This window comes from Strongylocentrotus purpuratus, unplaced genomic scaffold (genome assembly GCF_000002235.5).
Source record: "Strongylocentrotus purpuratus isolate Spur 01 unplaced genomic scaffold, Spur_5.0 spur5_scaffold_7, whole genome shotgun sequence".
In the NCBI taxonomy this organism is placed as follows: domain Eukaryota; kingdom Metazoa; phylum Echinodermata; class Echinoidea; order Camarodonta; family Strongylocentrotidae; genus Strongylocentrotus; species Strongylocentrotus purpuratus.
In genome coordinates, this window is record NW_022145613.1 from 2469313 (window position 1) to 2487797 (window position 18485).

The following is an 18485-nucleotide window of genomic DNA, read 5'->3' on the forward strand; positions in this document are numbered from 1 at the left end:
AGATAGATAAAATTCGTTTGAATCGAACATTGTTATTTTGGCAGTTATGGATTTGTTCTGGAGCTAATGAAATGTTAGAAGAATATGGTTGAATATATACATGTAGGTGTATTGTAAGGAGATCTGCAATCGAATTTGGCGTAGGCCTACTTGACGATTAGAATGATAACTTTTTCTTCTTTTCTCTCTAATAGAATTACAGTTTTATTCATTTTTTCTTTAATTTACGTAACTTTTGAAACAGACAAAGTGGTAGAGTAAACAGGTGCGTTGTATTAGATAATTAGATTTAAAAATGACTATAATTAAATAAATTGCGTTAACAAAGTTGGTAATCACTATCGCTGATAGAAAGGAGCTTCAAAACGGTCACTCACCCCGTGCTTGTCGTATTCTCAAGAAATCACAGATTGAGACACAAAGATAATACAATCTAAAACTATTATTGTATTGCAGCGTGAGCAATGAGGTGATTGGTATATGTACTTTATATCTAATTTGGACAGATAAACCCGAAGCCTTGATCTACTTTTTTCTCGGTGAGGAGCAAGGAAGAAATTTTAATAATAAATCCTGCTTTGAATGATTTGATATTTCAAAAAGCCCTTGATTTGCCATGAGAATAGATTGAGAGAGAATATGATGAACTGTAAAAATGTATTTTTCAATTCATCAAACGTTCTGATTTGGGAGACAGCCAATCATATACTTTATGGTTCTTAGATAATATTATGGGATACACCTGAAAAGTAGTCCTCCTTACTCGCAGTCATTTTTTTCTTCAAATCAAATTAAGAGCGATTTCTTAACTAATGATAAAAAATTATACAAAAGAGAAGTAATGAGGCTAATGTAGGTATTTGGGTTTGTTGTTAGGTTTACATTTTTCAAAATACTCTGTGTTCAGTAAATATTTTAAAGTTAGTCAAGCCTAAGAGATATCAATCTCTTGCCTGGTATGTCCATTTTCTATTAGAGATTGTTTTATTGATATCAAAAAATGTCTACAAGAGGCTTTGTTATTCGATATGAATACAGAGTGAAGAAAGGTGAAGATGGATTTGGGCAAGATAAAATCTTCTTGAATAGGAGGAATTCATAGCAAAATACCAATATTTTTGTTTATATAGAACATCTGATTGACAGGTCGACAGGCGATGTCAAAGGTCATGAGAATATCGATTTCAGAAGAGGGTTTATTTCTTGCTCTTTACCTAAAGACCGAGTCTGTAAAGAAAACCCGTCCTATTGTGATCTGTATGTGTTGTAACTTGTAATTCATTACGAATTCTCGTTTCCTACACCTAACTGCAAAATGAATTAAAAATAGAATATAGTTTTATATGTAATTATGCAACCATCGCATTTAAATGTGATTATAAGCAGTAGTAATGAATTGAAGAAACTAACATTCTACAGCAGAATTTTATCATATGCCTACATCGTTTAAATGCGACGCTCACGTATCTCGCATAATTACTTTGCATTCAAATAGCACCAAACAGTTGTTGATCTATTCTTGACTGATTCAATTAACGGTGTTTAAACGTCATTGCACAGCTATTTCGAGCTCTCTGGAGGGTCTATGCCACACAGAAGACACGAAGATAACATTAATTCATTCCGAGTCGCACCATCTTTAACATGACCAACATGCATACAAGTTTTGTCGTCCTCGTTTGACAAGAAAACCGAAGATCGTTCTATTTTGAACATTCAAAATACACCATGGGTAAGCTTACCTATTCATTACTAAACTGTTCTCTATGAAAGGCTATTCAATTTGAACTGACGCCGTCTCAAAATATGATAACAGTGTATGAGAAAAAAAGTTGCAACATCGATGTTTTACTAAACGTCAGTGAACAAATGAAATATGTACAAAGAGTATTGGTTTATTATGATATTATATCTCTTGATATATTTGGTCTGAATTATAAACTTACTGTTTCGTAAACAAGAAAGCGCCTACAGCTTGTCCATAAAGTATCCCGCGAAGAAAGTTCCTTTTCTTTAACAATGCGATGCTAAACTGTTGTGAAGAGGAGAACAATGTCGAAAATTACAATGAAGTCCCAAGCTGACCTGCCGACAAAGTAGGAGAACTGAGACTGACGACAATCTAATATCAAAATCCCTTCACATTTGGTATTGATTATCGACTATGGCTTTAAAGACTTGCGGTAGATATCACGATGTGAACTGACCATTGGTCCTAATTTACACATCCAGGTTAGGTCGGGTGTTTTAGTAATTGAGAATGTATCAATTGTACGTTGAAGCTAGAATGGCTCGTGGAGTATGGTCTTAGGAAGACAGCAAGCGAAGATAGATTAGCATCCAAGGCTGCAGCACTTTCACTGAAGATAATACTATTCCTTCTTTTTCAGAAGACTCCTGAAATATTACGGCGGCTTCTTCCTCAACACCATCCCATCAAAACCTGACTTGAGGTTTTAATCTCGGGTTAAGTGATGATCTGGATGGTTATTCCAGTTACAGTCTAACCTGGTTGCTCACTTGAAGCTGAACGAGACGACCAAAGACTCGACGTCACCACCAGCATCCAAAGTAGTCAACTGAAAAGGCGACCAATGATTAGGCTAGCTGGAAGTCAGCTTGGGCGGCTAATTGAACGCACTTTAAGCTGATGCTGCTCGAGTGCGAAAGCCAACGGACGATCGCCCCGGAGAGCTAATGAGTAACACCGTATGGGGTCCACACGAACGAGAACCGCGGCGGTCTTTTTGTATCGAGTTGGTTGATGCTACTTCGCAGATCAACTAGAGATTATTGTTCGTCGAAAGAGGGCGCGTCGGAACTTAAAGCACACCACTGTATTCAGTCTGACATAAAAGTGATCGAAAACAAAAAGTTACGAACCACAGTTTGCCAACAGAATACTAAGAGCTTATCAGTACGAAAACAGAAATCTTAGAATTTCAGGAATAATATTCAGCTTACTCAATGTTTGCTTACCCTATAAGTTCAGACAGTAATCACATATACATACGACAACGGACGTAAAAGTTGTTTATTTATATAATAGTGAGTATTTATTTGTGATAAAAACATTTTAAATTCCATAAAAAAGGGCCCACAGGACCTAAATATGAGATACATTAAAAAACAATAAAGGTATATATAACATCATTAACATTTCACATATATCTTTTGAGATCAACTACAGTGAGGGTCGAAACAATTAAACGCACTATAAAACACCCCAAATCAGTAACATAACTTCAATTCAGACAATATAAAAATGACAAAGCCATCGTTGAAATCCATGATTATGACAAAGTATTTGGTGAATAAAAATATATATTAAACGATAACAAAATAGCAAATTAAAAACAAGACACATGTGGAAATTTTCATTTTCTGTACGGCAGCCGATGAAATCTCGCTATACAGAAAGCACACTGCGGTAAATTATGTACAAAGAACACATTGTCTGGGATTTGCATCTGGCAAACGAAATTTCATATTTTTCTGCTCCGAAATGGAGAAATGAGCTTAAATATAAGAAAGTCAAAGATTATTTATATGCTTCATGAGGATAAAAAAGTAAAGGTCTACTCATCGTGCTTAATTCTTTGTGTAATAGTAATACAAATAGTTACATGTACGTAGAACTGCCTTATCTTAAAACTAACTCCACAAACAAGATGGCGAGGACTTTCGTGAAATCAGTTCAAGGACAATTTATATGGCATGTATTGCCTATATAAATCTCCTTACGATGATAACATTATTCCATTGTTAATATGTTTACACATTTCAAAAAGTTACATGCATGGCTATTGAAAATGTCCTAAATTGAAGTCTTTGTGATCTTATTCAGAGTGGATCTTAAGATCACGTGATATGCTTTACAGTTCAATGGCAGCGGTTACTCAGGTTGACAACTTCCACGAGGACAGGAAAGTAGCTCATTTTACCAGGTCCTAGGACCTCGGCCACGAGCCTGACAACATCTTCCGTGCTTGTGCCATCGGTAGAATGTCCACTGCTTGTGTGTCGCTGCTTGCCGGATGCGGATGCGAGGATATTGTACGCCACAGAGGACCGTTCTGTGCCGAGGCGACGCTCAAGGTACATCTGCAAGAGTTCAAGTTTCCCGCGCAGGTCAGAGGTCAGCTCACCAGGCCTCTCCATGCCAGCGTGAAGGAACTCTGCAATCTCGAAGTCTTGCTTCATCTCCAGAGCATCGGTCCGAGTGCGGTCCAATGTTCTACCTTGAGGTTTAAACAAAAACACATTCACATCTTGTGAAGATAAACATTACGATTCAGGGGGATCGTTTCACAAAGCCTTTTTTCAATGACAAATGACAAAAATCAGTAATAAATCTGATGATTATCAATCAGGACTAAGGATTTCAGTAGCTTATTACAAAAGATGTCATTCGTCCCTGATGACAAGTTTTGTTAACCCCCCCCCCCCCCCCCAGGTATTCATTATTTGATAATGATCTCCCTTTTAATGCACAAGGTGAATCTTACTGCTGTTTTTAATGACTGGTTGAGCATTTGAGGAAAAGAATGGAACGATGAGGCTACAATTTGTTTACCAAAAAAACTATATGAAGGTACGTGGCATGGAAGTAAATACAGACAGCTAAAACTTTTAATCATTCCTTCACATTTTGTATTGCGGTGTAAAGAAACGGGCAACAATTTAGGCTATGAAATGTTTCCCGGACCTTATACCAATATCACAACAGGGGAAATTGCATTTTAGGTTATGGAATGCAAAAGGTTACCAAGAACCTTCCGGGCTATAATAATCGTAAACTAGACCCATACTAAAATCTGAAATAAAGTTTAACATCCATTTTAGCGTATGTATTACCTAAATGAACACCTTGTTCTTCTTCTGCAGGTTCGAAAAAGACTTCGTCTTCAATGGGAGGAATCACATCAGGTTTAGCTCCCAGGCGAATTCTTTTGTTGTCACTATTCTGTCGAACGTACTCACGAGACCGTCGTCGGAGTGCGTTCCTTCTCCTGAAGTTTCCAACCGATGAAGAACTTGGTGAATCAAAATTACCAGATGGCTCGGATGAAATGCCATCACCGGAAACCTCTCCATCATTTCTGTTTCGTTTCCTCTCTGTTTGGGCTTGGATTCTGTGGAAGGGAATGATGTCTGCATCGGAGTTAGACCTGGATGATGCCCGTCTACCTTGCCTACATTCACATTGGCCACACTTAGAGGGCGCCTGTCTATCATCAGAGGACAGATTTGGAAGGTTGAGAGTGTATGTCCCGTGCTTGATCCGTGTGCGAGGTCGTGATGATGTTTCAGCGGATTTGGGGAAGAGGCAAGTTATTGGAGCAGTCGATCCCTTTCTAGATCTCTGGGAGTTCTCCGCCGCTGGTGCTGTTCTCGGGATTTTGCCGACCTGATTAACAAATAAAATGGAAATGTAATGTATTGAAAAATTATTTTGTTAATCTGTCGATCATTCCCTTATCTTCCATTATCTTTATATCTATCTATCTATCTTCATTATATCTATAATTATATGTATATCTTTGTTTGTTTTTGCGCTTAGTCCCCATTTTCATATAATTTTCATCTCCCCAGGAATAAGCCCTGACATACAAGACAAATCCATGTCGAAGTCCTTTTTAACTATATTTATCTGCATGAATTGACTTCTGATTTCCGGCTCCAACGGAGATAAAATAAGAAGAAGAATTTGGAAGCATAAAATAAATATCTTTTCTATTTTGCCTACTACTTGATTGTAATGACTTTTAACAAATCAACTAAAGGCAATTTCAAAAGACCATCACCTTTTGAATCATGTGAACATTACATTGGCGTATTACGTCCGAACATGATTTGTATGGGATGTACAATGTGGTATTGAAATTGTCCTTGAGTTGATTTTAAAAATAATTGCGACTGTTTAGCACTGATTCTATCAAATTGTACGTATAGAAAAACAGACTATACAGTTAGATTGTAGAAAACTGCTTTTTGTAAACAATACCCTATGTTTCTCTCTCAACTTTGGGGTCAGAGTCGACATCACTTCAATTTTGGTAGTTGGTGGTTCACTCTGTCGCCTATCAGTCTTCGCCTTCAGCATATGTCTAGAAGACTTTCGATGCTCTTGATGAGGTTCAGGCTTCTGGAGGACCTTCTCATTCAACTTTGGATGAAGTCGCTTCGAGGTCCTGCTTTCACTTGAGAGAAGCCGAGAGAGTAACTTAGAATCTTTCACTCGTTCAGGCAGTGATTGTCGACGTTTCTTGGATGGGATTTTAGATGACATGTCAGATGAATGATAATGAGACTCATACGCACTTCCATCCATCGCTGGAGCGCAAGACCTTCTTTTTCTGGATACTGTAGAGGGCGTCGCATCTAGTTCTTTTCTACGAGACTTTTCCATGGAAGCATTTGAGTTTTGTCGACAACACGCTCCATATCTAGAGACGCCGTCAGAGATGCGCCCTTCGCGATGAGCTGCTGGTGTTTGTGGTTTCTTGGATGATTTCCGTTGACTCATAGCTCTTGCAGGTCTATAGTGAGAAGGCATGGGCGCATCGCCAAGATGGATTGGTTCGCTTGCAGAGTAGAGGTGGAAGATTCTCGATTTCGCTTCCGTTGATTTCTTTGTGACCCTAGTCCTTCTCTTGTCCTTAACCATCGGAGAATCCGTCCTTGGTTTCATTTGTCTGCTTTGTCCTTTGGGATTGTCAAAACATGGCTCTGGTTTTTGGAACCTTCGGACACGTCTCGAAGCGTTTTGACGTTGAGATCGTGGGGTTATTGCGTAAGGAGAGTTCATAGACACAACCTGAAAAAGACCTTCGTCTTCCTAAATAAAATAAAGAGGCAGAAAAATGAAAATATAAAAGTACCAGTTCATGGAACTTGAAAAATATAATTCGCAAACATACTGCATTTTTGTTGTTGGTTTAAAGTCTCCAGAAATGAGTTCGGAGAGAAACAAGGACCAATAAAGAGCAATTATTTAGTTACAATTATATATACATTTGATTTGAATAAGAAATGATTCGCAAGACTTTATTTTCTCTATCCTACATGTAGCTTCTTTCTAGACTTACATATTTCTTGGATTGAGTTTGACACACTGTCTCGGGACTTGGTGCGGGCGAGTTAACTAGGAGTTCTCTCTGGTCAGTGAAAGCCTTGACGAATGGTCGCATACTGTGTGAGGTGAGAATGGCATGGGCTGATGGTCGCATACCGGGATTCACAGATAGAAGTACTGTCACCAGCTCCTCAATGACGGTTCCGTAGTTCCTTGAAATAAAACATGGTTACAGAGAAGCAGTGTGAACAAAATTGACGAATATTCTAAGCCTTTCCCACATAAATGGGAAGATCGTCTGTTCCCATATTCGCTTGTGCAGCGAGACATAAGGGGGGGGGTACATATTGAAACATCCCACTTCTGCCCAAACAACTGCATTACAACGTACATTAATTTGCCAAAATCTCAAAATGGTGAAATATAACTTTGAGGATAGTTCAACTTTGAAATATCTCGACAAGAAGAAACCCCCTCTGTCGTTCAGATGCGAATTAGAAATAGAAGATAGGGAAGAGGATATAAAGTCTAAATGCTGTGTGGTAACACGATCTAGACGGCTAAGTGCATGTATTGACTAGTTTCAACAACTGAATGGAACACTTCCCTTTCCTTAGTCTCTATTGATATTTGTATAACTTTACCTATTGATGTATTTTTTATATGACGATGAAAGAATAAATGAATTGAATTGAATTGAATTGGAATGAAATAAGACGGTACAAACCTTGGAATAGGAGTATACAAGCCCCTTAGAATACGCATGATGAGGGTTGGGAATGCATGTCCTTCGAAGGGGCGTGTGAGAGTGACTAATTCATAGAGAATACAACCTGCTGCCCACATGTCGCTCTTCTGGTTGTATCTGATCGAAAATGAAAAACATTGTCAAGGAAGACTCATTTTATTCTGGAAAATGCAGGAAGTTTCACCGACTTTTCATTTTCAACATATCCAATCGATAGGCAAGCGAACTACATGATTTCATTGTTCTGTTATTGGTGTTGTTTCTGCCATGCTCCGCGTGCATAATTGTCAAGGAAAACTGATTTTATTCTGGGAAATGCAGGAAGTTTCATCGACTTTTCACTCCCACCATGTCCAATCGATAGGCAAGCGAACTACATGATTTCATTGTTCTGTTATTGGTCTTGTTTCAGCCATGCTCCGCGTGCATAGTTTCATGTTTTGCGCTGAAAGATGAATTTAACAGTAAAGTAAAGGTTTTGATATTGATTTAAAAGGTCTTTCCAACTAAAGCTTTGTGCATGATATATCTACTACTTCATCTGGTACGTCACATTTTCGAGAAAATGGCTGCGCCCAATTCATACTAAAAGGCATCACATCATGCCAAGAATATCTTTATTTATTTATATATCTCTTGCACATTTTCGTAAGGAATTTGTATATCAAAGGGCAGGAATACATCTCATATACGACACTCAGCAAAAACCTTTTTGGGGTCAGAACAAAATCCGCATCACCACCAAGTAGCACACTGCAGGAGCGGCGGAGCGTCTTCCAAAATAAGGGGGCATCAACAAAAAGGGCACTTTCTGGAAAAAGGGGCACCTACAAAGGGAAACATTAAAAAAAACATCATGTAGTACAACATTTTTAGACATTGGTATACACCCCTACCTACATCGTCATGATTGTGATTACACTACCAGGGATAACATCAATAATATGTGTTTCTTCCTTTAAGTGGCACAGGATACTTTGTAGTTGGGTGTGATGGTCTGTATATTCATTTTCGAGCGAGCGAGCCAACATTTTATGATTTGCGAGGTCCCAGTGCGAAAAATAACATCTTAAAAAGAAGACGGAAAACAAACCCTATATGAGAAAGAAGCACAATCTAAAGAAGAAAGCCTGGCAAATTCCGTTATAAGTAACATAATTATAACATCTATAAATGTGAGCGAGCGTAGCTCCTAACTACATTACAGAATTACTTCAACTCAAAGTCCATTCAACAGTCGTAGCCTGCGCAGTTCCACAAATAAATTATTGTTCAGATTCCCCATGGCAAAACTAAAGTAACTCTCGGGGACCGTGCTTTTGCTATTGCTGCCCCCAAACTATGGAATAGCTTGCCAATAGAAATACGAAGCACTCCATCTCTCAATGTTTTCAAATACAATTTAAAAACTTATTTGTTCAATTGAGAGATCTTATTTTGTAGGATTTAGTAAAAAGGAGCTCTTAACCAGCGCAGCTGAATACATTTTGTATAAAAGCTGCGCTATATAAATGTATTATTATTATTATTATTATTATTAGCGAGCGAGCGAGCTCTAGGGAAAATTAAAGAAAAGGTGCTCTAAGTACCGTTGCCTTGAATTAGGGGTGCATGTTATGGAGAAAGGAAAAGTAGGCACTTATCAAAAGAGAAAAGGACAATTATTAGAAATGAAAAAGTGCGCGTGTCAATGTAAAAAGGGCAATTATCAGAGGTGAAAATGGCACTTCTTGCGCCTGAAAAGACGTACTCACCAGAGATGGACAGACAGGAAAAGGACAGTTATTAGAAAATATAAAGGAGCACTTGTCGTCTGTAAACAAAACTGGACCTTTTGGGGGTACCTGAAAAAGTGGGGGCACAGTGCCCCCCCCCCCCATCCCCCCCCCCCCCCTGGGAGTTCCGCCTCTGGCATAATGGGCAAAAGTGAGAAAAAATGGAAAATCATGTCATTTCAGTTACATTGGGTATCGAATTAGAAATAAACCACGTTTGAAGTTTACTTGGGGGGGGGGGTCAACTGCCCCCCCCCCCCCCCCATCAGCACTCCCGTGAAGGCACTTATTCTTTGGGGTGTGGTTTCCTTCGACTTCAGTCCCTTTATCATGAGAGACAAATTAGATTGGATTACACAGGATAGATTCAATATGATTATATTTACCTTTTCCCCCAATGATCTATGTGATATACTTCCTGTACTGTACTTTCTTGTCCTCTTTACATATATTTGTATTTGTAAGCGCTATGGTACTTATTGTTTTTAGCGCTCCTAAATATTCGATATTATTATTATTATTATTAGGTTCATGAGAGTACTTCGGTATTAAATCGCTATTCTCCATGAAGGTCAGAATCCGTCATGGGGGATGCCATTTCTAGTTGAACTATAACTGGAGCATATAACACGAGTCAACAAGATGGCCAGCTAAGATAAGCAAAAAAGGTTTATTGACTTGATATATTTGTTCTTACATTTGTCTTCTTGAAGTGCAACCGACCGCGTTGGGGAGCGGCAAAATCTACGCACGCAACAGATTTACACTCGAGAGCACAATTTTTATCAGGGTCCTGAGATCGATAACAGATTAATGAATTAAAAGTGTTTGGGTGGATTTGAAAAAGACAAAAAAAGGAAAGGTGAAAGGATGTCGAGTAGAAAGAAGATAAGTCCTGACCTTACAATGATACATGAGTTGATTAAGTCACCCTCGTTGACGATGTTAATTATTATCTCCCTTTCTATCACTGTCTCTGGTGTGTCTCTTTATCTCTCTGTATCTCGATCTACCCCTCTCTTTGCATGTCTCTTGTTCCTATCTCTGACTTTGCTCTCACTCTGTTGCTCTCTTCATTTCTTTCATTCTTCCTTTTCCCTGTAATACCTGTTAATTCCGAATTTTACACGACACAGGAGGAGTGCAGAGTTACAAGAGTAACATAAATTGACTATGAATATATTATCATCAAACCATTTCGATTTTTAAAAGAATTGTCCTTTACATTTTCGTAAATATATGCGGAAAGCCAACAAAATTCAACCGATGTAATCTTTATCCTCTTCACAATGAGATCATGCGATGGGCACTCTAAAACTCTGATTTTTAGCATGAAGTCATCGTCACACGATACACTTCAGGGAATAGTATCTAGACACAATAATTATAACTAAATCGTTAAAATCTAGCTTATGCTACGATTGTGTTGCTAAAAACCTCTTACACGAAAACTGGCGTAAATTGGGTCCAGCCATTGGGGGGGGGGGGGGGGTAGAGGGGCGGCACAGGTGTCAAATTGAGTCGGGGTGGTAGCCGGTAATATTAACTTGATGAAGTGCGAGAGAACACATAGTGAGAAGAGAGTGTGTGTGTTTGTGTGTGTGTTATTTACCCTCTGAGCTTTTGATTATTAAGGGCTTCGCCAACCCGGTTCGAGTAGGGTACAATAAGGCGGATATACTGCTTTGTTGGGCAAGCGCAAAACCAAAGAATATACGGCATGTTGGGGGAAAAGGGGGAAAGGGGGGAAAAGGGGGAAAGGGGGGGGGAAGGGGGAAAGGGGGAAAGGGGGAAAAGGTGGGAAAGGGGGGAAGGGAGAAAAGGGGGGAAGGGAGAAAAGGGGGGAAGGGAGAAAAGGGGGAAGGGAGAAAAGGGTGAAAAGGGGGAAAAGGTGGAAAAGAGGGAAAGGGGGGAAAGGGGGAAAGGGGGGAAGGGAGAAAAGGGGGAAGGGAGAAAAGGGGGAAGGGAGAAAAGGGGGGAAGGGAGAAAAGGGGGGAAGGGAGAAAAGGGGGAAAAGGGGGAAAGGGGGGGACAGGGGGAAAGGGGGGAAAGGGGGGAAAGGTGGGAAAGGGGGGAAGGGAGAAAAGGGGGGAAGGGAGAAAAGGGGGGAAGGGAGAAAAGGGGGGAAGGGAGAAAAGGGTGAAAAGGGGGAAAAGGTGGAAAAGAGGGAAAGGGGGAAAAGGGGGAAATATAGGCAAATATGATGCATGCTCCCCCTCCATGTGTCCCCTAAACGCTATCCCAAAGCATTAACGCATACATCCGCTATGACGTATGAACACTATATCATCTGCATCGAGTTGCAACTTGTTGCTTTGGCCTGTTCTATCTATTTTTAACGAAGAAATGTCTGACAAAATTAACTGATTGAAGCCTGAATAATCAATCTCATTTCAAAAGAGGAGCGATCCCTGAACTGATTCAATTATACACACACAATAGGCCCCTTCGTTCTGCAAATCAAACTCTCTTAACCGTTAAAAAAGCAAAAACAAAATACTTTGGTGATAGGTCCTTTTCATGCTCTGCTACACGTTTATGGAATTCTCTCCCAGCCTCCATTCGTTGCATCTCAGATATTACTTTGTTTAGATCAAAATTAAAACCTACCTAATGGAAAATGCATACTCAACCTAGTTCTTAAATTGTTACCTAGTTCTTAAATTGTTACCTTACCTTGTTATCTTATTTTTCATAATTTCACTTCATATTTGTTTTCTTGTCATTACTCTGTTTAGTTTTAATTGTATCAATATTATAAAGCGCTTTGATATAAATGTCTTATGAAAAGCGCTATATAAGTAAAAGTTATTATTATTATTATTATTATCCCAAACAAAATGTAAAAGAAAAGAAAAGGCAAAGTTTAAATGGTACATGCCCATCAAACGGATCCATACCAAATACCGATTAAAAAAGACTCCAGTATTATTTCTGCTTATCAAAAGAGCCTTCCCCTTAACGCCCGGTATGATACACCGTTGCCAAGACAACGGTTTACAACAAATTATGGCTTTACTCTATAGTCTACGCTGTTGAGATCTATAGTAATATTGGCAAATCAACGTTGTCATGTACTAATTCGAAATACATGAATTGAAATTGAACGTGTCAGATAACGAAGGGATAATGGGTAACATGATACCGTGCACATAGCGGATGTGAATTAATGAATGTAAAAGTCCGTAGGGAGTGAGTAAAGTGTACGTCGTTATTCTGTCATCGTAAAATGCATGAATACATGCAAAGGATGGGTACAATCCAGAATCTCATCGATTATGTATCTTAAGGATACCTCTTTGTTGTAGTCATTATTATTTATCAGGTTTTCGAAGAAAAGAAGATCAGCACCTTTTAACCTTTGCGGGCGCCGAACGAGAAAGATTCAGTTCTTTTTTGCACGTACGGCACCCACTTCAGCCAAAGGCTGTTCTTCCGCAAAAAGACTTGACGCATGGCTCATCGTCAACGAAACGGAGTTAAGTCATTTGTCAACTCTGTTTGATGCTACGGCAGGCAGCCAATGAAAATGAGTTCGTTTAATCAAATTATTGAAATGCAAGCATCACTTTAAACAAACAGAACTTTGTTATTCCCGGCTCATATTTCCTGATTGAGGTGTCATATGAAAGGGCAGCAAATGAATTTTCTAAAATTTGATTTTCTCTTTGAAATTCAGATACCGCCCGCCAAATGATTTTTGGTACCTTCTCTTCAAATTATTTTTAATCACTCATGCGTGAAATATGCATCATATGAGTTGCATCAAATGCAAGAGGAGGATCTAAGCTTTACAAATATGTGTCATTTATTAATCATCATTGTGATTAAGTTATGATCAAACATCGATAACTCTCGGTTTCGTTTTTTTCTGGGACGCACTGTATAATAAGATGAGATTTTTCTTTTCTTCTTTTATCCTAGGGAAAAGGGGCGAATAACGCAATAGTCATAGAGACAGCATCACAGCAAATTATTTTTAGAGGTTCTGCAGTGTTGTAAAACACGTTGAAGAAAAACAAAATGTTTATAGTTATTGCCAGTTAGGGCTTCGAGGTTATTTATTGAAGAGCGATAGACCACGAATGATACAAAATCATGTAAAATGTACAAAAATGCTTCAAACAAGCAATATGTTGTATGAAAAATGTTAAGTTATATGCTCAACTGTACACTAAATAATGGTAAATTTTGTTTGAGACTACATTTAGGGTTCCATATCTTAATGGCATAATATTACAGGAATTATCTCATTGGAAGGATACGGTTGTTTTTGGCAGATTTCTGGTGATAGGTAGTAAGGAGTCCCAATTGTAGTACTGGCGTGGTCCAGAGTATGTTGTAACATCTTTGAGATTCCGAAGTCACCCACCTTGATGAGGCCTTTCGATGTTAGAAACAGATTTGATGGCTTGAGGTCTATCATGAAACCATCAAGAAATACAGAGGAAGGAGAAATTCATTATATCCTTTTTTCTTAAATTTGTGTGTATTTGGTGCATTTAATTCATCACCATCTGTGTGCTGGTTAAATAGTTTGGCGGATAGTACAACGGTTTGCCAATTCTGCACATAGTGATTGGTTCGACATACAAGACTAAGTAGCAAAGCCTGAAGAACCAAAACAAAATATGACTTGGAATATTGTATAGCATAATAGGAATGTAGGGAAAGAAACGGAGCATGAGAGAAAGAGGGAGAGAGAGGGGGAGAGAGAGGGGGAGTGAGAAAAGAGAGACAGAAAGAGAGAGAGAGAGAGAGAGAGAGAGAGAGAGAGAGAGAGAGAGAGAGAAAGAGAGAGAGAGAGAGAGTAAGAGAGAGAGAGAGAGAGAGAGAAAGGGGGGGGGGTAAGGTAGTAATGTCGAGCGGGAGGGATAAACGTGCAGCTCGAATTGTATGAAACTTAACTTACTAAGCCTTCATAAAAAAATTAACATATATCATGATCGTTTTGCCAATTTTGATTTTCTTTCATTATTATTAAAGCTTTATATCACGCGGCACATTATCTGTATGTCTATAAATAAATAATGTTGTTCATGCGCGTGATATAAAGCTGCTTATATCATCGCTAGCTTTTATGAAATTGTCATTAATTACAGATCAATATCTATATTTCAAGTAAATACAAAACATGTGCCCCAAAAACGATATGCCACTGTACATTCATGCTCTCATGATTGTTTTTTGTTCTTCTGATTTACAAACACTCCAGATACAAGAACAAGATGGTCATAATAGTTATGGTAATGCTAATATAATTCATTAGGTCTTCCGGTTTTGCCAGACCCGAGTAATTCTCAAGCAAAGTAACTGTCAACAAAAATTTGTAAAAGAGAGTTAGGTCTCCATGTGCGGCAGTATCAAAGAAATTAGAGCACATTTATGAGTTTTACATTGAGCCGTGTCCTCAATAGGCATCGGGTTAAATGCTTATTTGAATGGACATGAATAGGAAACACCAATATGGAATCTAAATGCTTGTTCAGATGTGAAGCGGAAAACCCCCGGCAGTATTAGCGACTTTTCGATTTGCACGTCAACATAGTGGACTGCTACGTGTGACTTCCTTTATGTTATTGACTATACGTACAAATCAAAAATTGCCTAATTTTATGCCGTAAAGTGTAATATGCTTCACGTTTCTGCACAGAGCTTAGTGATACGTGCAATTCATTTGTTACACTAATTTGGCATTCATTTGCACATTTTAAAAAAGAAGGGGGAAAGGAGCAGGGGGTGCGGCGGCCTTTTTTTTGGCGGTGTTTTTCAGCGCCATGTTGACCCTATGATGATTCATAGTACATAAAGTGGTGCCAGAAAAAGGGGATAAACGAATCATTTTTATCGAAATATAGCCTATAGATAAAGGTTTTCGTACAGCCAAAACGTAATGCTAAGTATACAAAGATTTTCGTTTTCCAACATTAAAAAGCTGACTATTTATGGAGTATAGCATTTTAAAACTAGATTTCTTCATATTTCATCACCTTGTATTTCTTCTCACAAAGTCATGACTTCAGGATTTCATAAAATATTGTATGTTTCTTCTCAATATTACGTGGTGTCATCTAAGTTTGAAGATGTTTCTTACATGTAATATCATATCACCTTTCGTCACGTTTGTATTATGTGTATGGTTTCAGTTTTTTTCTATTTTGTATGATATTCCATGAAGTAAAGTGAAATATGAAATGACTGAAGTTAAAACTACTCACCTCGATGTAAGACTTTCTCAGAATGCATATAGTAGAGGGCGAGGCAGAGTTGCACAAACCAGTTCAGGATTTGAGGGGCACTAATACTCTGCCCCGACAGTTTGGCTTCCTCGATTTTCCTCGCCAAATCTCCTACAATGATTATTAAAATATTTTTGGTCAGAAATGTGAAAATGAATCAATGTAGCGGGTCTCGGCATATGTTAACATTTAAAAATATATATATATATATACTAAAATGATAAGGAAAATCTTGGCAAACAGTATAGCGTGGGCCCAGACCAAATGGACTAAAACAAACACTTCCCATCAACTATTATTAAGTTGAATTACGTAGTCTTATATCTTTAGTATCATTATTATTGTTATTATTATTATTATTATTTTCATTATAAGTCCACTTTTCATTCATAAGGTCACATTTTCTTTAAAATGTCCATAGCTTTTTAATATCTGTCAATTTCTCGCCAAATTAGATATGAAATGGAAAATGCTTTACTAATTAATTGTGGAAAAATGCAGACCTTTCGCAGATAAGTAAAGGTTTCAGGACAGTATTATTATACTCAGAAGGGTTATCGATAGACGGAGGATTTGCACCCTGGCACACATAGGAGCATCACTATCCTGGCTGTGTAGTAAAAGTTGTGCTTTTGATTCTCAACATTTCAAACACCACTGTACAAAACTCAACTGATTTCACTCAAAATCGGTACTTTAGTGACAATTGATGACACCTAAATAGCAGTAAAATACATTTTTTTTTAACTTACCGATGTTAAAAATAATAATTTAAAAATTCAAATTGTAAGTCTAGTGTCAAACTTTGCTTACAGCTGCATCGACATGATTGTGTACAGTCTATGCGATTTTGTGTGGTGTGTGTATTTGTGTATAGACTTCTAGGTCCCTGCCTCACAGCATGTATGCAGTGCTAGAGGTCAATACGCATTAGCATTGACTCTCTATGCTTTGCTGGAGTGCACCCTGGAGGCCTCGCCCCATCCTCACCTGAAAATTGGTGCCCATGTAGGCCCGGTGGTAAATTGCCCCAATTGCCCCGATTTACCCACAGATGGGCGTCAATGGACCAAACTGTGTTGTCAGTCCCCAGTACAAACCCAATTTAGTACATACCTCCATCACCATACTCCATAACGATAGCTAATATCCCGCCTCCCCCGGCAACGAAAGCTTCCCGGTACCGTATGATGTTCACGTGTCTCAACCGGCCCAGAATAGCGACCTCGTTGACAGCTCTTTCTCTCTCCTTCTCGCCCATGCACACCACGTTGATCTCCTTGATGACATAAGGTCGACGACTCTCTCGTGATCGTACTAACCATGCTTTCCCAAAATTCCCCATCCCTAAGACCTTTTGGTACGAGTATTTCTCCATCTTTATATTTCTTGTGGCTTTTAGCCTTTTAGATATGCTGCGTCGCAGTCGCGATCGGCTTTGCAAGAGGTATCTCCCTTTAGTCAAGGGACAGAAAAACGATAAAGACGAGATCCAAAGAGTAGTTGACCTGAAAAATTCCTACTCAACAAAACTGAAAAGACCTTTTGTGTCATGTAGTGTTCATGAATTAACAGTAACATGTGTATTCAATTGAGTTAAGGTATTCCACTCGTAAAGAAGACGTGTTGTTAAGTAGGAGAATCCATTGTGTTTGTCCTACCCAGCAACGATTAATGTATTCAATACGCATTCTGACTATCAAAAAACAATTATTCATGTCAGGTGAATGACATGATTTGTAACGAGGCACTTAACAAAGATTTGTGCATTAGATTTGATTCCATTACGAAAATGGCCTCTTAATGGCTTGCGTAGCTTCAATAGAGACTTTTCGATTTGTACGTCGACATAGTGGACTGCTACCTATGACGTCCTTTTAAGGCACTGCCAGTGCAAATCGAAAAGTCCCTGTTGATGCCGATTTTTAAACAAAAGTTTGCACTATGCCCCTGCGTCAGGACGTTGCGTCTGTTCCATTAGAGACTACGCCTGGGCCTGTCCTGTGTATGCATTTGCGTGAAGGGCCTTGAAGGGAAATATTAACGCCTCGTATACAAACGGCTTTATAGTCCATTGATGACGGAGCGTCATTTGGCTGACGTAGAACTGCGCCAATGGCTGGTGCAGCCTTTGGTGCGTCATGGGGTGGTTACATCGATTCAAAAGTTAATGCAAAATTAAAAGTGCAAGTCATGCTTTTAATTTATAGGCTAATTCCCTTCAACGGTTCGATTAACTCAGGTGATAAAGCAATCAAAAAGTCACCTCGCGTAATTTTGACTATCTTTTTTTTAAACAGAAGCTGAATGTTGTGAGTTAGTGATGTATCACTGCATACCATATACTCTCAACAAAATCAATGCAAAGTTTTCATAACGATTCTTTAAATCAAAAGGCGAAAGGAAGCGTTTCAATATCACTGTGGTATAGGGGTTTACAGGTTTCGACGTTTTCCTTAAGTTTAGAGTCCACTTCAGAAAAGGTGCAATACGCCAGTGGGGCTTATTTCGGAAAATGTGCGATACATACGCCATTAGGGTCATTTCAGAAAAGTGCGATAGATACGCCATTAGGATACATTTCAGAGGTTGATGGACACGGATGGGTAGCACTTGTGTATGAGAGTGACCCCCTCCCCCTCCCC

General features: G+C 38.8%; 1 protein-coding gene across 1 annotated transcript; it reads right to left on the reverse strand.

Annotated features, from left to right (window-relative positions):
• Positions 1–3035: 3035 nt before the first annotated feature.
• LOC593493 (serine/threonine-protein kinase Nek5) lies at positions 3036–17329 on the reverse strand. The gene is made up of 8 exons (XM_792965.4): positions 16957–17329; positions 15820–15951; positions 13867–14020; positions 7806–7943; positions 7092–7290; positions 6008–6841; positions 4858–5410; positions 3036–4241 (listed from the first exon to the last, which is right to left on the reverse strand). The coding sequence occupies exons 1-8, from the start codon at positions 17216–17218 to the stop codon at positions 3883–3885; spliced, it is 2631 nt and encodes an 876-aa protein (XP_798058.2). The 5' UTR covers positions 17219–17329; the 3' UTR covers positions 3036–3882.
• Between the last annotated feature and the right edge of the window lie 1156 nt (positions 17330–18485).